Below are 27562 nucleotides of genomic sequence, written 5' to 3' on the forward strand. Positions count from 1 at the left end.
TCTAAAATAATACAGCGAGTTGCTTATGCTTTAAAAAAGAAATTTCAACAGTCCAAAGGATTGAAATAAAAGGGATCGCAACTGATGAAGAGTTCAAGAAAAAAATGAATAAATGCAGAAAAAACGGAACTAGCTCAATCAATAATATAGGAACCAGGCGGATGAAACTGGCATTTGAATTTTGGAAACACGGCGGAGTTTCTGCCAGTAGAGGGATAGATGGCGCTGCGTAGAAATTTCATCTAAAGTCCCTAGATATATATCTAGGGACTTTAATTTCATCATGATTTTATCAAGTCATCCACAGAGTATAGTTTAATTAACGAATTCGTTTGATTCTTTGTGGAGTAATTGGAGTAGTTGGAGTAGTTGAAAAATAGGAATATTTATATAAAATGTTGATAATTTAACAGTGATGTGCTTTGTTACCTTATCAACAAATATTGGTATGAAGTTGCTTTCGCCAGAAACAATTATAATTAAATAATTTAAAAAAATTTAATTTCTAAGTGACCCGGATCAGTTAGATTAATAAAATAAATTGAAAAGTAAACGTCATTCCATATTTGGCCAGTCTGTCAGTTTCTAAAGTGAAAGTGAATTGTGATTTGTTTTTATGGGAATATTTTACGGATTTTCGCGAATTTAGAGTATTTTAGACGATAGGATTGTGAAATTTAAAAGCCAAGTAGTTCAATATATAAGATTAATTAATCCCTGTGATAATTTTTATGAAATTTCTCATAATCAAAACAAATTCTTTCAACAAAATGGCTGTCTCTGAAATTTAGAATATCAATTTAAAGTTTTATTTAAATGAGGATCGAATCAAGAACTTGTATAACATTTCATATTAAAAGCTTAATTTTTAAGGTTGTGCAGTAATTTTAAGGGAAGGGTACGGTTTTAGATAAATATGAAATATACAAATTTGCAAAGACAAACAAGTAATTTTAAAAAGATTATTTATTTATTTAAACGAGTATAATCATTAATCATTTAGTTTGAAAATATATTTTTATTTACTTATTTATAGATTTTCTATACACTTGTATTATTGATAAGCTTTATATGTCCTGTTTTGTTTGTAAAAAAATGTTTCGGGTCATCGAGAATAGATTTACTAACAAATTTGTCCCTTTACTTTCTGTATTATACTACGCGAATTGTAAGATGTTTCTATTTGAATAGGTCATTAAAGTTGAGATTAAAGTTATACCAAATTAGATACACGTTAACTAATATGCCTTTTATATAATGTTTTATTTATTTATAATTTATAACCTTTTTTTATAATTATTTATAACTGATCGTATAAATTCTGATAACTTTTATATATACTTGTATAGTATTGAATGTGTTATATGTATTTTTATTAACAAATGTTATAATAAAATAATCAAGTTACAAATTTTTCGTGTTTTATTCTAATTTCAGGGATAATTTCAATCTAGATTTTTAATTTATTTGTATCAAAATACATTATTTTTATTTTGTAAATGTTTTGTTACAAATAAATTAATAATCAAGATTGAAATTACCGAATATAAGTAAAAAACTTATGAACTGGCAGTAAAGGTCCATTTAAAAATATGGCGCGAACCTTTAGTTCTGCCAGTAGCCCGCTTGGATCGCGGCGAGCGCGTGTTTCCAAGCTTTAACATAGGACTTTTCATTTCTTTCAGTTAGTTATTCTATGATAGGAACGTTCTTAAAATTTTTCTAAACTAAATGAACTGATCTCAGACATACCCTATATTTGACAAATAATAATGATGACGTAACGGTGAACGATGGATGAACAGTCTTTACTTATTTTTATGATTTCTATTTTGATAGCAAAATACCTAGTTTTTTCACTATTTATGCAGACATTAGCTCAATAACTAGATATGGTTCTAAAATGAGTAAAATAGGTAAGCACATAAAAAAAACATGCATTTAAAACTAACACCAAGACAGAGAGAAAGTAAGGAAACAGATGATTATGTGACTTAAGACATTACTCAGATGAAAGACAATAATGAGCACAGGAAGACATAGAGATGTGAAGCTGATGATACGTTTAGCACATCGAAATGATGTCTTTTTTACTTACAAACGAAATAAGTTAAAAACAGGAATGAATAAGTTGTCAGGAATAATTTTCAGTTTGTTTCCATTCAGCCGTCTAGAAAAAGAAATATCTGTAAAACATGGAGATAAAAAGTTCCGTTTTAACAGTGAGGTAGACATAGACAAAGACATATACGGTTACGTGTGGGATATATTTTAAACTAATTGAAAATTGGCGAGTTTAGGAATGCTTTGGTGTCTGTTTAAATCATGCGTAAGGTAAAAAAGTAAATGTTAGGGGTATTCATGTCAACAATACTGTGGTTTATACGTTTATTATACAGGTAAACACAAAGAAAAAAATATGTTCTGAATTTTTATTCTGAAGTATAACTAAAACAAATTACAGTTGTCAAATATAAAACGTAAATTATTTGATGCTAGTACTGTATGATCGAAAAAAACGGGGTCCAGTTGGCTTGGAAATGAACATCGATGACATTTCCCATATAATTTTACATGTAAAATGATAACGATCTTCAGTTCATAACCATCGCTGACGCTGTTGGTAGATCACACGGTACTTTAGTAGCAAAATAAACTAATACCAATAGCGAGGTCAATCTGAACGTTATTTACTAAAAATTTGTGAAAAATTAACACTAGTTATTGAAAATTAAAAAAAGATAAAACGATTCCAGACGCAAAAAACTATTTTCAAAAAATTTAAATTTTTATCGTATTTTAAACTCCATCATTTAAAAATCATTTTCAATCAATATAAAATTAAATTCCAACCCTCTTAACTCAAACTAGCAGTTATCATCATCATCAATTTCAGCTTATTCAACCATTTCCAATTATGGTGTAGCCTTCACATACTCTCTTTGCAGTTGGACCCATTGTTTTCTATTGTTGGCTATGTGGGCCCAAGTTATCCCTGCTAATTTCCTAATATCATCCCAATCCCATCTCAGGTTCGGTCTTCTTCTAGGTCTCTTAATTCCTCGCTGGTACCATGCTGTATTTGTTGTGGCTCACTCCGTTGCCAGGTGTCCTGTCCATTATCATTTGAAGGATTTGACTCTGTGGATCAAATCTATTACCTGGGTCTTTTGTCATATCCACTCTATTCTTTTACGGTCTTTCTTGGTTATTCCCAACATATTTCATTCCTTTGAGCGTTGTGCGACCTGCAGTTTCCTTTTGATGTCCGTTTTAAGTGTCCAGGTTTCGCATGCATAGGTCATGGCAGTACATATTGGTTGAATATTTTCTTCTTTAGATAAAGTCGCATTCTAGTTTTGAATATTATTGAGTTTCTTCCATAAGTACTCCATGCTAACTTAATTCTTCTGTTAGTTTCTGGTAGTAGAGATCCCGGGGTGTATATTAGTTGTCTCAAATATATATATTCTTCTACTATTTTCAGTGTTGTGTTATTTATTAGAATGTTTTTTCTTTCTATTAGTTCGTTCTACATTACTTTGTTGGTCCAGTGCAGTTGACGGAAGATTTCTTTTAATATTGTTGTAAACATCTTTGGGGATATTGCTTCTCAAAGTCAAAGGCTATGGCTAGTGGAAGTATTCTATTGTTAGGTTGATAGTTTCTCTTAGTGTAATATATGTGATCAATCGTGCTGAAGCCGCTTCTAAAGCCTGCTTGTTCTCGTGGTTTGGTAACGTCTAGCGTGTTTTGTATTCTGTTGTTTATTATTTTTGTAAATATCGGTCTATAGTTTCTGATGTCCTCTTTGTTGCCTTTCTTATGAATTAGAATGATGTTGGCGTTATTCCAGTCTTGTGGTATATGTTTCCTCCATGGACAGCTGCTGTAGATATTTGCTAGTTAGTAGATTCCAAGTTCTCCTACCAGCGTAGGTACTTAAGTACTTATTCTCCAGCTCTCAGCTCATATTCCGTCGTTCCCTGCTGCTTTTCCATTTTTCATATCTTGAAGCGCTTTCTCTATTTCTCCCAAGAAAACTTCTGGGGCGTCGTCTTATGGTAGTGGCAGTCCTTCTTCTTCATGTATGTTTTCTGGGGCTTTATATAGGGTCACTGTAGAACTTTGTTACCAGGCTTCTTATTTCGTTTTTGTCTGTTATTCTGATGTTGTCGTGTTTTAATGCCATTACCTGCTTTTTTTCGATCATGAGGGAATTCTTAGCATTCTTAAAGCTTTTTCTGTTTTCGAGCAGTAAGTGCCACTAAAAAATAAAAAAGCGTATGGGCCAAGTAAATGACGTTCAGGGCTTGACCTCGCCAAAATTTTCATTGATTGTTATTCTTCAGCCGTCTTTGACGCCGTTTGTTTTTCATACGGTATTATAACTAACGTGAATGTCTACAGGGTGGTCCGAACTGTGTTCCAGAAACTTCGGCAACATATTCTGCAGACAAAAATAAGTTGCTTAGTTTTGAAGATACAGGGTGTAGAAGTTTCATTTTTATTTCGATTTTTTTCAAATAATTTATGAGGTAACGTCAATATTTGGATGAAAATTGGTGTCTGGAAGTTTTTTGACATGAGAAATTTGGATTTTGATGTCATTATGACTCTTATTTGTAGGGGGCGCCACTTACATGTGTTTCAACTATTCTGAAGAGTAATAACTTTTCGTCTGTGCCTGTATAAAACTACTGAGTGAAAAAATATACATTTCAGTGATTTTCTTACGTAAAAAATGTCTCTTGGTAAAAATCTCTACGAGCAACCGTTCTAAAAATATTTAGAATGGAAATAGTCAATACATGTCATTATTGACAAAAAATAAACATGTTGAGTAGATAGTTATTTGACTGAAATAATAAATTTGGGAACTTTATATTTTTCTTCGAAAAAATGATGATAAAGCAGTCTCTGTGGACTTTTGGCACAAAGACATTTCAAATTTATGATACCAGTCTAATAACTATTTAGTCAATACGTTTAATTTATGTCAATGATGAAAGGAATTGATAATTTCGATTCTAAATATCTTGAGAACCATTACTCATAGCTATACTTTTTTTACGTAAAAAACGTGGTAAATTTATATTTTTTTACTCGGTAGTTTTATACAGGTACGGACGAAAACTTATTACACTTCAACCCAGTTAAAAATTATGTAGGTGGCGCCCTCTACAACTAGGAGTCATATTGACATAAAAATCAAATTTCTCATGTCAAAAAACTCCCAGACACCAATTTTCATCCAAATATTGATATTACTTCAGGCATTATTTGGAAAAAATCGAAATAAAAATGAAACTTTTACACCCTGTATCTCCGAAACTAAGCATTTTAGGACATACATTTATACGAACTTTTTTACTTATTTTTATCTGCAGAATATGCTGCCGAAGTTTCCGGAATACAGTTCGGACCACCCTCTATAACGCCGTTAATATAGAATACGACAAATTCTTACTTCTTATCCGAACCATTCGAAAATTATTCGTACAATTTATTCTGTAACGCCCCTTAATCGCATCACAATATCCTTATACGACCGGCCAGGAACTGGTTCTTCCTCTTTCTCGATATTTTATCGAAGGCCGGTACCGGGAACAATCGCGATCTTTAAACAAGTCATCAACGTCCCCTCGAAAGAGAGGAAAAAATCTCGCACAAAAGCCTTCCCGGCACCCACGCTCCTTTTTGTATACAGCCAGATAAAATAAGAGTTGGCCATTCCCATTGTTGTAGCGTCGGGGCAAAAGAAAGCACACTTTGAAATGTCACAAACGTCACTGGAATTCCTTTTAAAGGTGGTCGTCCACGTCGAGTGTTGTTAGAAGTTGGACGGATCGAGATAGAAGTGGTCGTATAGATGTTTCGAGATCAATTGAGTAATCTGACGTGTAAACTGTACCTAATACTCGATTCTACATTAAATGTATGAGACATGAAGAAGGACACAAATGTATAGATATAAAAGCTTTTCTAGATGTTATCAATACAAGTAAAATTATGTATATTTGGAAATATTTGTCCGATTGTCCTATATAGGGTGAGTTTTAAATAAGTGCAAATATTTTTAGGGGTAGTATATTTCGACCTCAGAAACATATCTATGAGGTTTTTTTCTCGATTTTTTTTATAATTTGGAATTTTTTTAAAAGATATTTTGAAATTTTAGTTAAAAACATAATATATTCATAATATGGCAACATAGGTAGTTTTTTTCGAAATATTTAGTAAACCTTAAAATTTTTCAAGAATCCGAAAGACGCATTTATTTCGCAAAACTGCACTTCTTTCCAATTTGACCAATTCTCTAGCTCCAGTAGTTTCCAAGATATCCGTAGAGAACATCGTAGAAAACTCACCCTGTATAAGATGACAGCAATTTTCATTCATAAATAAAGGAAACAAATTAGATTGGAATGCTCGGCTTGTCGCCAAAACTTATAATTGTTTTGGAGAGCATACGTTGTAGGGCGCTGCTATAGCAGTTGCTAAGAACAACCGCAAACAAGAACAGAAATAATTTTCTCTTGTCAAAGTTCAAAAATTATAAAATCTTTCAAAATTTAAACCGCCCTCATTGAAAAAATCCCGAAAAGTGTTTAAAGCGTCCATTTTCAAAGTTACTTACTCAAACCCGTGATAATTGTGAAAAAGTGGTATTAAAAACTTAAAAAGCTGTTTGAACTGTGAACTTCAAAAACCATCATGGATCGTGGCATAACATCGATTTCCAATGTTTCATAGGTATTTCATACATGTTCTTATATAAAATAAAGTTTCTTATAGGCAACACACTGTATTTTATTTAAAAAATTATAAGGAAATAATATTAAATTTGAATAAATAACATTTGGCGACAGAATCCCGGAAAAAGCCGAACAGCTCCGAAATTATCAAAAGCTTAAATAAGAGTTGGAAAGCGATCGTTGCGTAAGAATAGCGCTAAATAGTATTTACATTATCCTTATGGACACTGTCCAATCTAAACTTGTTTTTTTTATCTATGTCTTCATTTCTATGTCAACGCTGATACAACTAAGTAGTTTTAATGTGCCAATATCAATTATGGAAACCTTTAGAAATTTATTTCAGAAAGCATGTTTAAATATTAACAAAAGAGAGTATAATATTTGCCAACCTGTATAATAAACATATCTGCCTTGAAAGTGCATGAAATTAAGGTAGGTACTATTGTTTTCCTAAACACAACATTTATTTTTATTTCTTATATATTTCGTAAACACATTAAGAAAAGATATCGTCGGTTATATCTGATATGAATTATTTAACACCAAGTCGATTGCAGCACAACAATGGTTTCATCATCTGATCTAGAAGATGTTGTTTTATACTATTTAGAAAACAAATAACAATCTTATTTGCATTGAAAATTCAACTAAAGATTGAATTAAAATAGCAAATCAAAACGATAAAAATCAAAACGAATAAGAATCAAAACGTTTAAGATTATGTTGAATGAAACGTATGTTTTGATTTCAAAACGTTAACACCCGAACGTAGTATAAAGTAGTATATAAAATAGAATGAAGATATAATAGTTACTTCTATTTTTAATAAATATGACTTGGATTTAACTCTAAAAATATGAACTTAAAATATGTTTCTTAGTGATATTCTTTACTTACAATCTCTCTAAACTTGTAAGGTCCTCAAAAGAGTCCTTTTCTATTTTACTTATTTGGTTTTCTGAAAGCTGCCTACAAAAAACAAAACAAACATAGTAAAACAAAGTAAAATTCTTACAAAAAATACTTTGGCAAGAATAAAACAAACTTTTATACTGAAAATTTTGCTCACAAAATACTTCATGCCAATTAAAAAATACGAAGACCAAAAAACTAGTAAAAGTTCATGCCAATAAAGTCAATATATTTTTTTTTCTAAAATTGCTAATAAGTTTAGTAGAAAAATACTTACAGAATTTTCAATTTTGATAGATCTTGAAAATCGGATTCGTAGACTGCTGTGATGTTGTTTCCTTGAAGATCTCTGGAAAAGAATAAATGTTTCAGAAATACTGTTAAAGGCAAATAGAGGACTTTATACTTTATAGAATACACACCGGAAAAATCTAGGGATATCATTTTATTAAAGTTAAAAATAAATGTTTTAAATAAACAACCACATATTTGTAGGCCGATTCTTTCTACTTCGATTGAAACGAATTAGTCACACTAGTTATTTCTAAATTTGGGATATTTGCAGAAGTGTTTGTGCATTTTTTTGTCAAATGTATAAAAAGCATCAGTTGTTCGAATTTAACCTGTACTGGCTATGTTTTTATGATAACTAGCCATAATTCATTCAAATAACTTTGTTTAGTATTAAACAACGTTAGGGAGCGTAGACATCTTAACAGAGACGAAATGCCAAGGGCCATGGGTATGCTCGAAGCTGGAATGCACCAAATCGACGTAGCTAGAGCATTAAATACAACGCAAAGTGTAATATCGCGATTAAGTGCACGCTACCGTGAAAGTGGTGATGTTGCTGAAAGGCATACAGGGCGACATCGCATTACTACCCCTCAGCAAGATCATTTTTTACAGCTAAATGCTCGACGCCGACCGATTTTTACAGCACCAGAGCTTAGTTTAATTCTCCAGGAAACACATAATGTAACCGTTAGTCCTGACACTGTCCGCAATAGATTAAGAGAGGTCAATTTAAGAAGCAGACGCCCTTGGAGAGCTCAACCCTTAACAAGAGGAAATCGAGAGGTACGATATTTGTGGGCTCAAGATCATGTTCAGTGGTCGAATGAACCATGGGCCAACGTTCTCTTCACGGATGAGTCACGTTTTGGAATTCATCCGGATTCGAGAAGGCTTAGGGTATGGAGGGAACCAGAAAATCTTATTCGGTTGGATCATGTTCAGGAAGTGCACCCTTCTCAAGGTGGAACAGTTATGGTCTGGGGAGAAGTCCAGTTAGGCCGAAAAACCGATCTCGTTTTTCTTGAAAGGTTTCTAACAGGAATTACATACCGTGATTTAATTCTTGGGCCTGTCGTGTTACCATATGCCAATGATTTTGGGAGAAACTTCATTCTCATGCATGACAATGCACGGCCTCATACAGCCAGCGTGGTAAGTGAGTTTATCAATGCTCATCAATTAAACATCTTATCCTGGCCGGCACAATCTCCTGATCTCAACCCCATCAAGCACGTATGGGACGCGGTCCAAAGAAGAATTTTGAGAATGGGTATGCCTCGTGAAACTCGTAGGTATCTGGTTCGGACCATGAATGCAGCGTGGTAGGCTGTACCTCAAGAAGAGATCGACAACCTGATCATGAGCATGGAGAGACGATGTAGGGCTGTAATGAACATTAGAGGAGGCTATATCCTTTATTAAGTGAAAATGGTTTTATCTTTTTTTTTTTAATTCACAGTTAGAATAAAAAAAATTGTGTATTTTTCTGAGTTCAATAAAAATCGAGGTAAATTTGAAAAATTCGGTAAATTTCGCATTTTTATTTCCGATACGTCCTCTAAACTATTTGTTTATTTTAATTTTATTATATCAGAAATGCAAAAAATAAAATTACTGACGATGGCTGGATAAAATTGTAATATCCCTAGACTTTTCGGGTGTGTTTACTATATCACAGTGATTTTGTGGAATTTAATAAATAAGATCGTCCTTGTATTTGGACATTTATTTTTTGATGTCATATCTTCACGCATTTCAACATATTTTGTTCTATTGGGCCAATTTTGATACAATTTTAAACAATTTTTGGTTAAATTATTAGACTTTTTAGCCTCTATCTGTTTGGTGTTACTGAGTATTATATTATTTATTAAAAAAGGCTACTTTGTCTATATATTACTGTGCTCAACCTTAATGTGACCAACATAAAAGCAGAATGTTCCTTTTACAGTTAGCGTCAATTTCTGGTAATAACTAATTCAGTCCATTTGGGACACGAAAATTGAGGCTTAAAAGCCAGAGGAGTTTTCGAACGGCTATGTAAAAATAATGACAATAACACCAAATTTTAAAAGAAAACTGTTTAAATGATTTTTTAGAAGAACATTTAGTGTGTAAGATATTTTTTATATATATGCCCATATATGCCAAGTGTAATCCAAAAGTCGCGTGAAGCGGGTGACAGGTTCAAACACGAATCTGTTTTTGAATTCGCTGATATATCGTATTTTTATAGCAAAAAGTAACTATTTTTCATCAGATTTATGTTATTATCATGTTGATCTATCTAACAGCGCTTTCAGATGGAGCGGAGCGTCCGCGCGGACCGTCCGCGAGTTCGAGGCAAGTACATTAAGTTTATATGAACGATTTCACATGGGTTGAAAAAACACGACGCTCCGTCTGAAAGCGCTGTAAGTGACAATATTGAGTGTTCATTTGTCAGCTTGTATAGGAGTGAAGTTTGTAGAATACAAATTTAAGGTTAGTTTTATTGTGTTATTATTACTACAATTGCTATAAACCGTCTCTTTTACTAAAAGAGGGTGTGGGTTGGGACGGTTGAAACAGTAAATAGTAGTAGTTGTTTTTGTTTATGTTTGATTGCTAGAATGTTCCCTTTTAGTTTATTTTTATTTAGCAGCTTTGCATCGTTTCAATTTAATCCCAATCACTGTTTCCAGGAGTCACCAAGTTCTTGAAAATTTCAAGATCTTGTCTTGATTTCAAGACACGAAGTAATTTTACAGTTCAAGACAAGACAAGAGATTTTAAGTAAATTAAGATTTCTTGTCAAGAAATCAAGAAATCTTGAAATACCTAGACGTAACAATAAAAACGCTAAATTAATTTATTTGAATATAATATACACATCTTTTAAATAGGTTTTGCTAGAATTATCATTTTTAGCATATCTTAAATAGAATTGTATTATCGAATTTGTTATTCGCTTCTTTTCCAAGACTCGGTGTTGTTCCTAGTATTGGATTTTTTAGATTATTCTCGGATCAATCAAAGTAACTAGTTTTAAATACTTCTTCGAATTTTTGTGCTGCCCCTGATTGTAGAAGTTTTCCCCATAAAGAAGAAACCGTTTTCACTGTATGTCGGGGACCCAAAATATGAACTCTACAGTATATCCAATTAGTTTTGTCATAGTTTTTCAGTATCCTGAGTTATTTATTTTTTGTTATAAACAAACACTTTTGTTATGCTTTTGAAAATATGGCACACTGGGTAATTTATAATTTTGGTTTTTGGTAATGGTCTACCACTATTTCGAAAAAAACGCCGAATTTCTTTCTCCTAGTACTGTCACTAGTGCTACTATCCTGGATTGGTGAATGCTGCTGCTTTTTCCTTTGCTGTCGCCAAGTATCGCAAGCAACTACGCTTTCAGTTTTGTCATTGTCACTTGCACTACCTTGGGAACCACCAGGTTCCGTGTTAGTAAGCAACTCAATAAGGATTTCGATGGGGAATCACTGCTTAACCAAGAAATTTCAAGATCTTGATTTCTTGAGTCAAGACAAGATATGAAGCGTCAAGAAAAGGTTAAGACAATATTTTTTCAAGTTTCTTAATTTTTTTCAAGACACGACAAGAAGTTGTCATCAAGACAAGATATCAATAGTTTTAGGAATTAGATTAGTTTACATTTGATAACGGACGGTGTCCTTCTGACCGAAACGTTGTGTTAATCAAGAAAAATTGGCGCCGGGAGGCACGTATAACCGCCCATACTAAAATATGTTAATAAAAAGTTGGTAGGCAGTTCTTTTAGTTTCAAAGCAAAGGAATTTTTCCAATTTTTTTTATCTCAAAAACTGCGACTTTGACTGATTTTGATGTTATTACAAATTTTGTTGCAAATATTATTCCTAATCTCAAATTGAAAACCGCGTTTCGCTAGCTGTTGTAATTTTGGAGTTACGATTTTTTAAAATTTTTAACCCCCTCCCATACCCCCTTACCAACCCCCCACCCCCACCAAAAACTAATGGCCAGATTCTCGGGTGCCACAGTATTTTTGTGTCAAATTTGGTTAAAATCGGTTTAATGGTTTTTGAGTTATCGTGTTACAGACGGACAGACAGAGAAACGGACAGACAGACAGTATTTAGGTCATTTAAAATCTCATTGTGAGTGAAATTAAAAAAACTTTTTTTTTACCGATCTTAATAGCCTACCATACCTATTGGTATGGTCGGCTAATAAATAAAGACAATGGAAGTCTGAATTTTTTTAGCTTCAATACTGAATCATTGTCTATCACGTTCAAAGTAACGCTATAGGTATAATGCATAGATTTAGGAAGAACAGATATCACATTATGCATTTTAACCCGATCAAACATTCGGAGGTTGACTGACTACGTACTGTAAAAACCAACTGAGATAGAGAAGGCGACATTGCCACATATCAAATTTGCACCTATCTACTTAGTTTGATTTCCAGAAAAGATGACTTTATAACCTTCACCGGATATCAATAAATCTCAATTTCTTAATTCAATTAATAGTTTATTTTTAAAGAAGCATGCGTAATAATATGTTATTAATCAGAGGATATATGCGTTACTATTAAAGGACATGTTTACTGTTTAATGTGTTGAAACGTCTAGAACTATTCGCAACGTCGCTGCTAGTCTTCCAGAATGAAATGAGCCGTCCATCCCATCACCCCTCGCGACGGCCCTTGGTCTGTTGTAACGTACTACGTTTAGCTTACGGTGTGTTTGGAGTCGGAATCAAGTCGAAAGTGAACTTTTCAGTGTTTTTCAGTAGTTTTTGTTTTTGTTTAACGTACTTTTGAATCTGCGAATTTTCAATATGGTACGACAGTGTCAAGTGTGTGGAAAAATAAGCTCAAATTACCCGAATTTGTCTTTTCACGGGTAGGTATTGTTTTGACGTTTTATGTTTCCGCCGTAATTGTACATAGGCGTCCCACAAGGGAGCCTCTCACAATTAAAATAATTTCTAATTATATTTGTTGAATTTTGATCTATTAAAACAAGAACGTAGTAGCCGGTAATTGAATTATAATTCGTCTCAATTACTACCTAACTGTTGTAGATCATAACAAATTTGAATATAAACGTTGCATTTGAAACTTTATTATAAGCCAGAAAGTGACATTTTTTTTCCTTAAAATTGCGTCATATTTTGGTCATTATATACGATATTCTAAAGGAATTTTGCTCGACAAATAAACAAAGGTTTACCCGACCTTTTTTACATTTTATTGCTTTATTATTTATATCTGCCCCTTCGGCCTTGTTTAGACAATTTTTTACCACCGTACAAATACATCTTCCTAGAGTTATTTGTACGGTGTGTTTAACTTTTTTTAGAATGGGACGAACTGTAAATAATTCTTAGGCTACTAGTTTTATACATATCTATATACAGAGTGACCCAGGCCTCCAAAAAAGCTGTTTACCTATTACGTTTTTGGTTTGTGATTTTTATTTCAATTTTTAAATAAGATGAGGGCCATTGTAACGCACATTTTCAAAATATTTTTGTCAACATACAGGGTGATTCAAACCGCAATACATATGCTTAATACAGTTCATGAAGATTGGGACATTTAACTAAAATTTGATTATCTGATGAAGCTACCTTTAAAAGTAATGGATTTGTAAATAAACGTAATAGGTATTCATTATTATGCGACAGAAATCCCATACTGGTAGCACACAGATTTTATACTTTTAATGATAAATGCCTTCTATTGAGAGACTAAAAGGCAATTGCCTCGTATCAGAGCCATCATAATACAAGAAGAAGACCGAAAGTCAAATCTTGTCTTATATTTTCAAAAAAAAAACACAATTTTCTCATTAAATATTGATTTTAGGTATAGGAAGTTATTAATAATACAAGATTAAACAACTATTACACAGTACTTCACAGGAAGCTATCGATTGCGAACTAACATAATCGTTACTAATTACTAATTTTGAAAAGTTCTTTTTAAGATAAAAAAAGGTAAAACTAAAACCTAAACTATCATTTGAGATTAAACGGGAAGTCCTAAATAATGTTGCCTATTCTAAACAAGAAAAATTTATTTATAAGTTTTATACCATTCCTAATTAAATTTGGACGAAAAGAATATTTCTGTTTGCTGTAGGTAATTTCTCAGGGAAAATACGTAAATAAAAATGACTTTTTAAGTCAAAAAAAGTCAAAAGGACAAGTTATTCCAAAAAAGGACTGTTTTTTTCAAAAAAGGACAAGTGGCAACCCTAGGTATTTCTGGAGTCACCCTGTAAATATTCAAAAGTAACTGAAAGTTTATATAGAAGTAACTGTAAGTTTAAATTGAAAATCGACGTTGGAGCGATTTTCGAAAACTACTAACGTTTCAACATAAGTATATGTGGGATATTAATTATATTATTATATTAGACCTTATAACAAAAACTCATCTGACGAAAAAGTGTTAATGTAGTATATTAATATGGAGTAAAAATTATTAATATGGAGTAAAAATTTTACTAATTACTTTACTTTTACTTTACTAATTAAATTCGTTCCAAAAAACGATACGCCACTGGCCATTAGAACAATCCAAATGCGCCTAGTTGCCGGGGCCGGAAATTTTAGACTTCTCTGTCTCTTCTGTCCTTGTTTGACACATTGGAATGTTTGATATACTACCAACGAGTATTTATGAATGAGATGTTCGGTCTATCTTTATAATGTCTTTGGTATAATGTAATACACCTATGCTACCCCTTTAACAATAACACAACCCACCGTTGCCAAATCTAATTAAACTTCTCCCCGATAAACGAAACAGGGGGGATCGGTACAATATATATTCGCCGCTAAAACTCTTCGGCTATTCGTGTCGCGTACCGGGGCTTACTCCGCGCGCAATTAAAAAATCAATTCAAAACGCATTCGGTCCCATTTCGTCCAATTAAGGCAATTTGACAACCGCGCTCGATTGAATTAGAGGCGCCCCACGACCGGATTACTCCACGTAATTTCGTTATCGTCGATGGAGAAGAATATAGACGAAGCTGCGGTCTTGCCCCTCTACCCCCCGCCCCCCGACGACTTTTTGTCCCTTTTAAAGGGTTTAGAATTCCAGATTTTGTCCCGAGAAGTTCAACCACTTTTATTTTTGTATCTAGTATGGTCAAATTGTATTTTTTTGATCTGATTTATTTTGTTCTTTATGTTTTTGGGGCGCTGAATTTGAATCTGATGTTTGCTAACAAAATTTCGTGAAGGAACATTGATAAAAATGCAAAAAAACGTAAAAAATTGCAATTTTTGCGTTTTTTTGCTTATAATTCTAAGATGTGAATTTTTTAGAAATAATACTTCTATACAAAATAGAAGTAGAGAAAATTTTCTACAAATTCTGTTCTTTAAGCTCAGATTAAAAGCATTAATTTAAAAAATATTATAAGTTGCTAAAAAATTCATATATTTAACATTTTTATTCAATTTGTTTGCAAAATTATAAATGTCAATTAATAGTCTAAGAGCTAGCAACGTTTTCGAGAAAGTATTTTAAGAAAGCTGACTCTTTGATATATCTTTTTCTATGCTTTCGGGAACAGCGTGCGGAACATCTGGCTGCCTATACCCGTTGGCGTTTACTACTGCGCATCGGAAGAAGATCCTATATTTTTTTTGTTTAGTTAGTAGTTAAATTCTAGTATTAAATTTAAATCGAATAAGTCTCTATACAGGGTCCGGCAATAGTGCGTCGGGCATCTGTAGCTCCTAGAATAAAAAACTTGAGAATTTTGTTTAAGTGCAAACCTAAAGTAATTACCAGGATGTATTTCAGGAAAATATTTTAACTTCTATAGGGTGGCTCAAAAAAGTGTGAGTGGACCTGGATGATTTTTTTTAAATGGAACACCCTGTATATTATTGCATTTTTGGCTTTCTTTCCGATCACTTTACATAACCCTAAGATATGAATAAATACATTTCGATAGTTTCAGAGATATTAAAAAATAAATCAAAAAATATATATTTTTCAGCCCTTCTTAAAAAAATTATTAAAAATACAAGAACTGTTCTGAAATCAAAACTATATTAGGTATTTACTTTAGATGGTCTGTACTTACTTTGCTATAAATATGAATATCGTAAATTATACAGGATGTTCAAAATTCTACGCCAAACTTTCTAAAATATAAAATAATTTTTCTTCGTTTTTTTAAATGGAACACTCTGTATATTATTCTTTCAATAGACGGAGAATTAAAAAATGAACATTTTTTGTATTTACAGTATTTTAAAATTTTTAACGGTTTCGCAGATATTTGCGGTTTTATATTTCATATGGCATTTTCCACAGTAAATTTTTATCAAAGCCACCCAATGATTTTTCTCTCGTATTTTACCATTGAAAGCGCCATATGAAATAATACTGCGTGTATCTGCGAAACCGTTAAGAATTTTGAAATACTCTAAATACAAAAAATGTTCATTTTTACACTCTCCATCTAATAAAAAAATAATATACAAGGTGTTCCATTTAAAAAACAAAGAAAACATATTTTATATTTTAGAAAGTTTGACGTAGAATATTGAACATCCTGTAGGATTTACGATTACCATATTTATAACAAAGTAAGAATAGACCATCTAAAGTAAATACCTAATATAGTTTTGATTTCAGAACAGTTCTTGTATTTTTAATAATTTTTTTAAGAAGGGCTGAAAAATATATATTTTTGATTTATTTTTTAATATCTCTGAAACTATCGAAATATATTTATTTATATCTTAGGTGTATGTAAATTGATCTGAAAGGAATCCAAAAATGCAATAATATACACGGTGTTCCATTTAAAAAAAATCATCCAGGTCCACTCACAGTAGTTTTTTGAGCCACCCTATAGAAGTTAAAATATTTTCCTGAAATACATCCTGGTACATACTTTAGGTTTGCACTAAAACAAAATTCTCAAGTATTTTATTCTATGAGCTACAGATGCTCGACGCACTATTGCCGGACCCTGTATAGCATCAACGCGTAGAGTTTCCGACATTCCGAAAATGGACAAAAAAGGGCAAAAACTTTTTTATTTTACTTTCGTTTATATTTTGATAGTAAAGTATTAACTGTTGTTTTTTTTTAATCACTAGAATTATTTAATACTTTACTATCAGAATATAAACGAAAATAATTTTTTTTGCTCCGACCCGGTCTCGAACTCTGACTACTCGCTTGATAGGCTGAACCTCTACGTACTGAGCTATGGAGACTCGGTCGGTTTATATTCAACACTATAATTTAAAGGACTAATAAAAATATAGGATCTTCTTTCAATGCGCAGTAGGGAACGCAACGTTTACCGGCAGCCAGACGGGCCGCATGCTGTTCCAGAGAGCAGAGTAAACGTTATATTAAAGAACCAGCTTTCTTAAAATACTTGTTTTCCCGACGTTGCTCGCTCTCGTACTATAAGATTTTTCTAAATTCACTCCGAGAAGGGGTGAAAAATATAAATAAAGTGTTTTTTTTTAATTTTAGAGAAACGGTCAAAAATGTTTCAATAAAAGCTGTCCCCTAGCTTCTAGGCGCCATTTTGATGTAAAATTGGACGCTTCACAACTTTTATTTGAACTTTTTTTTTCTAGTTCTTACCGTTTCTCCGAAATTTCGAAAAAATAATTTTATTAATTTATTTCAATTAAAAAAATTTAATTTTTAATTAAAAAAAATCTTTCACAATTCGTTTTTAGATCTTTCAAAGTAACATATCAAAAATTCAAGTTTTTCCTAAAACTTCCTATTTAAAGACCTATTTTCTTGGACTATACTGGGTGCGTCTCAAAAGTGGCTCACCCCTACAACTTTTTTTATTTTTTCAGATAAAAAACGAGATTTGGTATGTTAGTATATGACATAAATTAGGGTTGATGCACTAAAGATTGACTGACTGGATTGACTGATGGCACTATCGGTATTTTTTACTTTAAAATTTTTATAGAAAACGACATTCTGAATAGAATGCCATATCATATGTCAACTTTTGACATTCTCTCTTAATAAAAAATTGTATTTTAAATTTCAATCTAGAATGCCATGGTTATGTTAAAAACACTAATTTTTAATCAAGAAATCTTGGAAAAATCCGTCTAATGTGTGATTTCATCGTCTAATGTTTTTAGTGTCTTATCCTGACCGGTTAAAAGATGCCCAAATCGTATTTTTAATCATATCTCAATTTTGCAAATAGAACGAGGGGGTTTATTAGCATATTTAGAAAAAGCATTTTTAAGAATAATTTGATACCACACACTTGGTATTTCGACTCAAATTGTCGTTATGAACCACATGTTATAATTTCAAATAAACCATATTCGAAAATGTCAAAAGTTGACATATTCTTTTTGTCATTCTATTCAGAGTGTCATTTTCTATCGAATAAAGTAAAAAAATACCAAGGGTGCCATTTAAAAATCAAAAGTTGTAGTCATTTCCGGTGAAACAGGAAGTGACCGAACACAATTGAATACGTCAATCAATCCTAATTTATGTCATATAGTACAAAATTTATAGGGGTGAGCCACTTTTCAGACACACCCGGTATAGTCATTAGTATTTTATTTTTTATGAATTACACGAATGAGGAAAGTCGCTTTAATAGATACACAATAGTATAATAACAAGGAGACCCGAATTAACACGTGTTTACCGTACGGTGCTGATAATTAAGACCTTCCTTTTTTACGGTGCGCGTCGCTCGTGTGTTCCATAAATCTGGTTAACCGTACCGGAACCGGGTTCGGCGTCGGTGCTGTTAAGTGGTTCGCGGCTCGGCCGGCCGCGGCGTGGGAACCGGCGCGCACCCTCCGGGTGGGCGTAAGCTGGCTCTCACGATTTTCGCGAACGGCTCGCGCGATTACTTACGAGTCGGGCCGGCCCCCGCGCAGCCGTTATTTATTTTTCCAAAGGCGCAGATAGCGCGATGCCGTATTTTTATATCGCGAATTTATCTCGCGGTTCGTGTAGAAAGTCTCGAGTTAAGGGGAAGTTTTTTCGTCGAGTTCAATAATTCAGTTGTAATCAGTATTGCCGACCGTATGCTAAGGGCTGGCAAAGGTTAGTCTTGGGTCGAGATTTCCGTATGTAAGAAGAGTACAATGCGTTTATACTAAACAAAGAGAGAACAGTAAAAACGTTCTCAAATGTATGAAATAAACCGAGAAACTGTGCACATTGCAAAGAGACGTGGAAAGGGATATAGCAGATTCGTCGCGGCCGATCGGTCGACCCAATCAGTACCTCTGTTAGTATTTAAAAAGCAAAATAAAATTACACTAAATCACTTTTACTTTTACACTGGACGCGCGTTTCGCTAACCATGTTAGCATCATTAGCAGATGATTATAAACTCAAGTTTATATTTTTAATTATGATTATAAACTTGAGTTTATAATCATCTGCTGATGATGCTAACATGGTTAGCGAAACGCGCGTCCAGTGTAAAAGTAAAAGTGTTTTGGTGTATTGTGGTGATTTAGTGTAATTTTATTTTGCTGTGTAACACCAAAGGTTCCAACCCTCAACTGTAATTTAGTATTTAAAAAGTTCTAGGGAAAGGTGTACATCACGCGGTCAGCTTCACGATTTAATTACGTTTCGTGATACTTTATTTCTTTACTTATTAACGAGTCGTTGTAAATCTCTCTGTAGCTTGTCAATTTTTAAGTTCAAGTTGGAAACACTTGCACTTTTGGTAAAAATAAGTGGAATTGAGTTGGTGTTCGACAGTGGTCGCGCTATTAGAACTCTGAACTCAAAAATCGATATCTCGAAATCCAATAGAAATAATTGATTGTAGTTTTTTTCAAAAACTTTCTTACAGCGCTTTCAGCACTCCGCGACTTCGAGCAAGTACCATGAGTTTATATGAATAATTTCACATGGGTCGCGTATGCTCGGTCCGGATGATTTCGTCGAATATTTTTGTTCGGCTATCTTAAAAAAACACGCGGACGGTCCGCTCCATCTGAGAGCGCGCTGTTAATATTTCTGCTATATTTTCTTCGCAGCCAGTAGGTATGTGAAAATCTTTATAAATAAAAAAATTACACGATTGCTGAAAACTGCAATGCACTAAAAGTAAATGGATGTTTTTTTTTAATTTTGAATGGAAAAAAGCCTATATCGAATTTTTCGTATTTAAACATCTTGTAAGAGATCTGAGATTTAAAATAAAAAAAAAAGTTTCAATATCTTTCTTGAGTTATCGCGTGTTATGTACCGGGTGTCCCACTAAGAATTGCTCTCGGCTGTATCTCGGAAAGTATTAGCCGTAGGTTCTGCGGAAAAGAATATTTATAACTAAAGAAGCTATGGCAAATTGCTGGAAATTATTTTCAAGTTTGTAGAACGACCGCTAGGGGGCGCACCTGCAACAAAAAATATGAAAATGGAGTTTTTACACAATTTTGCCTAGATAAGGTGTACTATAAGTAATAGCTTCATAATCTTTAGTAAATTTTGAATATTTTTTGTTAGAGCCATTTTCCCCTATCTACCAAAATAAAGTGGTGGGGAAAGGTTAGGTATGTTTTTATTTAAATATTAATAACTCTGGACTGGATGATCGGAATCCAACGGGGGCTCATTTAAAAGAGCGATTCTTACTCTATATTGTATCATATAAACAATAATAATAAGCTTTTGAACGTAGACGCTAGGGGGCGTTGTGTTATAATTTAACAAACATTGCGCGTTTTTTCAAAAAAATTAAATGCAATAGTATATATGTAATTTTAGCTGTTAGTAAAGAGTAGTAAAAGCTTAAAGAGTCAGCGAAAACCGCGTCTTGATATCTTCTTTCAAACCGAAGATATTAGCGAAATTATAATAAATACCAAAAAATAAGCCCTTAATTACCTTATTTTTACAACACGGTATCAGTAGCCCTCTTAATTATGCCCATTCTAACAAAAAAATAAGATAGAAACAGTTAGTTTATTTTAAAATCGACGAAATACCAGAATACCATAATACCAGAGGTATTAATATCTAATAATTAAGATATTAATAACAGTGAACAAGAAACAATGATTCAGTGAAGTCATGGTAGGCTTTGAAAAAAAGTTGCTTTTGACGTAATAGTATAAACGTCAAATTGTTATTAGATCAACATTTTGATAGTCTTATCAGCGTTTTTTTATCTTTTAATTGCTTTTTCAAAATGCCTTTATTATTTGAAATAGTTGAAGTTGTTGGCATTTTGAAAAAGCAATCACAAGATAAAAAAAAACGCTGATAAGACTATCAAAATGTTGATCTAATAACAATTTGGCGTTTATACTATTACGTCAAAAGCAACTTTTTTCCAAAGCCCACCATGACTTCACTGAATCATCGTTTCTTGTTCACTGTTATTAATATCTTAATTATTAGATATTAATACATCTGGTATTATGGTATTCTGGTATTTCGTCGATTTCAAAATAAACTAACTGTTTATATCTTATTTTTTTTATAGAATGGGCATAATCAAGAGGGCTACTGATAGCGTGTTGTAAAAATAAGGTAATTAAGGGCTTATTTTTTGGTATTTATTATAATTTTGCTAATATCTTCGGTTTGAAAGAAGATATCAAGATGCGATTTTCGCTGAATTTTTAAGCTTTTACTACTCTTTATTATCAGTTAAAATTACAGATTCTATCGTATCTAATTTTTTCCGAAAACGGAGTCGAAGACAGCTATGGAACGACAGTCAATGATAATCTTGCCATTAATGCCAGTTTGCGTTAAGAAGGTTGACATTTATTTTCATATTCAGTAAAAATGTTTTTTAAATGGTGTTTGGTTTGGTATAAAATTCAAGATAAAATATTTTTCCGTTTCTAGTCTTTCTACAATTGATGTTAATTTTTAGTAAATGACGTCTAGAGATTGACCTCGCCAAAATTATCATTGATTGCCAGTTCTATGGGTCCCATCCCCATTTTTGAATAGTTCATTGTTGATTAGTCTTTACCGATACTAACGAAACTAAAATGACTTGGTTTTACATGAGATATCACCATTTTCTTATATTTTATGTTTTTGATGGAATTCTAAAGTACGACAGATGATAAAATTAAATGTAATTTTAAAGAACTATTTTAATGGAATTGACTGAATTATTCAAGACCTTAATAATCGAATCCAAAACCCTTTTGTACCTATTTCTAACTCCAATTCGATTAATTACCTATACAACAACGTCGCTAATAGGAGCGGTTACACGGCCGAGACTGATTTCGGCCCTTTATTAGATCCGATGCTCTGTGTCAGATCAAATTTTTAGATGATTGTGTTCCGGCCGACCGAATCGGACTCCAAAGTCCCATGAAAAAATACGGCGGACGCTTCACCGCACAAACAGATAGAGATACAGAGAGAAACGCAATGAAATTCCCTGACCAATCTATGTTTGAATCATTAACATGCAAATGAGTCTGTTGCCTAGTTCGTTATCCTGTTCTCGTCGCGATTCGATATAGTTATATACTTACTGGCAAACTTTTCTCATCATCGTATTTTTTCTAGCTCTCTATCTTGTAGGTTTCAATTATAGAACAGTTCTACTATATGTAGGTTGTCCCAATATTCCGTGGACATACAACTACTACGTATTTTTGGAAACAAAATAAGTTCATTGGAAATAATTTACCTCTATACAGAAAACTTTAAAAAAATAAATACATTTTTTACAAATTATATTTGACAATAAGCGTCATAAAAAGCTTAAAGAAATTAATAAATTTTAAATTAATTTATGTTCGGGTTTATTTATGATTGATGCCCTCTAACGGACAAACGAAACACTTTTGTATAAAGGTAAATTATGTACAATTAACTTATTTTGATTCAAAAAATGCGTAGTTGTTCTATGGTCACGGAATATTGGAACTCCTTGTATATTTTGTAGGTCTGTTTTGGAAAAATAAATTTTCCAATTTTTTCTCAAAAATTATGCAATGTGGTGTTTTTTTACAAGAGACAAAAAATTTATTAAATACTAGAGAGACCAGTTTACGAAACGAACATCTGTCGTGTGGAGTGGGCGTAGTTTCACCATTCCCGTATTTTTCTTGATTTTTGTGGGAGTCAAATGTTAAAGCGCATAGTCACACAAAATTCTATTCAAATCAGAATAACGGCCAAAAGTCTTCATCATTGTTAACATTTTGACATTCTGTAACAATAACAAAGACAGGCACAAAGATATAAAATGAATAAGTAAATAACATTATAAGAAATACATAAAAGTTAAAAACACATTATCAGTATGATTAATTAAGTTAGATTAACCGTAAATGGATTGCAAATACATATTCATTTCTATTGTTAGACTAATTTCGTCGATTATATAATTACTTTTGAAATATTACAAAGGTTTCGAGAAAAATGGAAAAGGAAAAATGGAAAAGCAAATGAAAAAACAAATAGAAATTCCCTAACTTTTCATGTTCAACCTGATTCAATGCAAAAAGTCACTAAAAGTCTGCGTGACCGGCATTTTCAAGAGACTTGTTGATTCCCTTCGGGTATAAGATAAAATGCATTTAAAACAGATTGCAGTTGGATAAAAAATGATTGGTTCCATTTTAGAACAAACACACTCAGGACAAATAATAATAAAAGTTTTAATTAAAAGTAAATATTTTCCATTTCACTAAAAGACTTGTTAGATATAATAGATGTTTTTTACATGTTGTGTTAATCTTATAATTGAGTTTTTTGGAGTGATGAGCATTATACATAAATATCTGTACCCTAGAAACAAACTATCGAGGGGTGTCTCACTTGGGTAAAAAATATAAATGTACTGCCACAATATCATTTTACTGCTAAGCGATTGCCAATGACTGCGAAGGAGATTGCCTATGTCTGCCATATATGCCATATATGCCATATAATTATAGTCGACTGTCGTAAGGTTAATGCCAACGACTGCCAACGACTACCAAGAAAATATACATGTAATTGCAGACACCCCTCGCAAACTATGTTCAAAGTCCAAAATTGGTATAATTGAGATACACGTTACGAGCTTTTTATGTTCTAACCTAGAACTGTCCTGAAATCAAAGCTATATTAGGTATTTAGTTTAGATGATCTCTACTTAACTTTGCTATAAATATCGTAATCTTAAATAATACAGGATGCTCAAAATTCTACACCAAACTTTCTAAAATATAAAATATTTCTTTTTCGTTCTTTTAAATGGAACACCCTGTATATTATTTTTTTATTAGAGAGATAACTAAAAAATGAACGTATTTAGACTATTTCAGAATTTTTAACGGTTTCGCTGATACTCGCGTTATAATTCCATATGGCTCTTTCAACGGTAAAATACTAGAGAAAAATCATAGGGTGGCTTTGATAAAAATTTACTGTGGAAAATGCATATGAAATATAAAACCGCGAATATCTGCAAAACCGATAAAATATTTGAAATACTCTAAATACTAATAAAAATATACAGCGTTGTTCTATTAAAAAATATTTAGTATTTTAAAAAGTTTGGAGTAGAATTTTGAACATCCTGTATGATTTAAGATTATTATATTTAAAGCAGTAAGTAAGAACAGACCATCTAAAGTAAATACCTATTATAGTTTTGATTTCAGGACAGTTCTGGTATTTTTAATAATTTTTTTAAGAAAGGCTGAAAAAAATATAATTTTTATTTATTTAATAATATCTCTGAAACTATCGAAATATATCTACTCATATCTTAAGATCATATAAAGTGATCTGAAAGTAAGCCAAAAATGTAATAATATACAAGGTGTTCCATTTAACAAAATCATCCCGATCCACTCAAACTCTTTTGAGCTACCCTGTAGAAGATAAACTATTTTCCTGAAATACATCCTCGTACATACTTTAGGTTTGCACTTAAACAAAATCTCCAAGTTTTTTATTCTAGGAGCTACAGATGACAGATGCTCGACGCACTATTGCCGGACACTGTATATCAAAAACCTATTGATGATTTAATCAAATAATATTTACAATATGTGGGCATCAACCCTGAAAAGTGGATATGATTACTAAATTACTATTGAACAAGCATATTCACAATTTTTTTTTAAAATCAATTTACTTAAATTAACATTATTTTTACTTAAGAATATTTTTGTTTTAAAGAAAGAAATCCTCCTAATCAAATTATCTAAATTTAGAAAATCATCGCAAAAAAAAACAAAGAAAAAATCGGGTATCATTTTAGACCTCTGGAATTAGCCCCGTATACACGTTCTACCCGACACCGATTCGCATTTTCCGTCAAATCCAATAAACTTGCCGCCACGGCGGAAAAATTCCCGTGGCAAAGAGGATGGACCGAGGGGGTGCGTGGAGGCACCGTAGCGGAAAAAGCGGATCTTTGGAAGTTTTAATTCGCTCGCCTCTGGTAAACAGACTCAATAAAGTCAACGGAATGAACACTTGAAAACTAATACCGGGGGGAGGTACCACAAAATTTATGTTTTCTTCTCGTCGCGTCCTATGGGATGAAACACAGACCGTGCGCACACGGGGGGTCGTCTCAAACTCAAAGCGGAAGCGTCTCGAACTTGGAACGTATCTCCCTCCACTCTACTTCCTACGTAAATAATAGTAAGTGATTGATATTATTATTCAGCTACGAAGTAGTGTGGAGGGAGATTTGATTCGAGTTCGAGACGCTTCCACTTCGAAAGCCAGACGACCCGTGTGCCGACGCTCTTATGGTTTTATTACAATATTCCTTAAGTTTAATTAACCTCATTTATCATCAGTGCGTTATCATTTTATTATACGTGACCATCGTTTTATTTAGATTCATCTTCAGTCCATTGCTGTCGAAGAAATTTCTCAGGACTTACAACCGAGCAAAATCAAAGACTTTCCTTGATTTAAGTAAGAACCTTCGTATTGTCACGTGGTTTTTAACCGGACACTATCTCCTCAACGAACACCTCAGTGGATTGAAGCTAAGAAACAACGGCAACCTTGTGTGCCCCCCTTCCTTGGGTTATAACTCATCACACAGTCATCATACATTTTCCTGTTGTACGGGGGACAGGGTATTTCCCACCATTTTTTGACAACAGATGTTTTTCCTCCGATGTTACACACTCTTTCACGGTTGGTGTTTGGCCCTTCGTGCCCTTCACAGTCGAAGAGCTCGCCTCCGGCTGAGGTACCCGTGAGGTGGAGGCTGGAGAATCTTGTAGCATTTTATTTAAAATACACATAATTTATATAAATGTACAGAATTATTTTATTTAAATAAATCAAGTTTAAGTCCTCGCACCGAGATGGCATTCTAAGTACTGCTATTATCTTTTATTTTTTTCTTCAAGTTTATTTCTGGCGAAATATTTCAGTCCGGTCGACGTTTGTTGGACACTTTATATCTGACGGTGTATAGTCACACTTCGTGCCTACCTTCCCTCGCCATATTGGTGGTAAAGGCTCAAACCGATAGAGCAATCGGCGTTTGTTGGCATTTTGCCAATTTGTTTAGGAAAACCCTCTGAGCAGAGGTAAGACTTTTATTTTAAACGTAACGTTTCCTAATACCTTTTTTTATTTGTACAGGGTTTTATTTTATGGTACGCATTTTGTTTTATGGTAGCATTTTCTGGTGCCATTTTGTTTTTTGCACCTGACATTTGGGCCACGTTTTGTCCCTACATTTCACACCGGGAATAAAGGAGGAATCTCCTGAATCCACACAAGTTTTCGATCCTGCCTGTGCAGAGACGTTTTTATCAGAATCCAGTTCCAGTAGCAGTTCACCACAACCAGCTTGTGACCAGAACGGATAAAAAAGGCCAGATCATTTCATTTCATTATATCTATTTAATTTAAGTTCATTTGAATGCATTAAGCCCTTCAGGCATATTATATATTTGATTGCTTTAGAGTCACTTTGAAATATTCTATTCATGTTATGTATATTTCTGATATCTACATAGTACGGTTTTTTTAATATAAAGAGTCCCTACATTTTGGTACCAAGATCGCCAGACTTTTTGCGGAATAATTAATAAAATATTAATATTCAGAAGCGTGCAGATTTAACTACCATTTAGAGTGATCTATTTTGATACATACAATTTACCAACAAATATTTTCAAACATCAAATTTTTCATAGCCTTATTTTATTCTACTTAACGTTTAATTATTAATTATACTTAGTTATTAGTTTATCTCAGCGTTTCATTTGTGTAATTCCTAAAATAAGTAATACCTATATTCTGAGTTGATTTCTCAGTTCTCAACTTAGAAGTTTTCGAAAGTAAATGGAAAACTGAGTGGCGCCTAGTATATTATAAAGACGTAAGTATCACAATTGCTCACCGGCGAACAGCTCCGTCGCATAGTATTAGTTGTTTTAATATTTTTTCCAAAAGAAAATTCTTATAAAAAACATTCCATCATTTTTTTTATAACTTCTAATGCTACAATCTGTTTCCATTTTCTCCACCTCTTTAATTTGGTCTCTCTTTAGACCTGATGCCGGTGTTGTCCCGTATCTATAGTAGAGGATATATCCCTCTTTCTCTATTGCCTTCTTGGA

The 27562-nt window shown here is 32.8% G+C and overlaps 1 protein-coding gene across 1 annotated transcript in view; it reads right to left on the minus strand.

Annotated features, from left to right (window-relative positions):
- The window catches only part of LOC115879711 (protein slit), a 64604-nt gene extending 38119 nt beyond the window's left edge, over nt 1-26485 (minus strand). Inside the window, exons 1-4 of the mRNA XM_030896669.1 lie at nt 26424-26485; nt 7951-8022; nt 7659-7730; nt 2099-2170 (exon numbers count right to left, since the gene is read on the minus strand). Of these exons, the coding sequence (XP_030752529.1) occupies nt 2099-2170; nt 7659-7730; nt 7951-8022; nt 26424-26485 (278 nt within the window). The remainder of the gene's footprint in view (nt 1-2098; nt 2171-7658; nt 7731-7950; nt 8023-26423) is intronic.
- Nucleotides 26486-27562: the final 1077 nt, after the last annotated feature.

The sequence above is a fragment of the Sitophilus oryzae genome, unplaced genomic scaffold (assembly GCF_002938485.1).
Source record: "Sitophilus oryzae breed Bouriz unplaced genomic scaffold, Soryzae_2.0 scaffold_1586_pilon_pilon, whole genome shotgun sequence".
NCBI lineage: Eukaryota > Metazoa > Arthropoda > Insecta > Coleoptera > Curculionidae > Sitophilus > Sitophilus oryzae.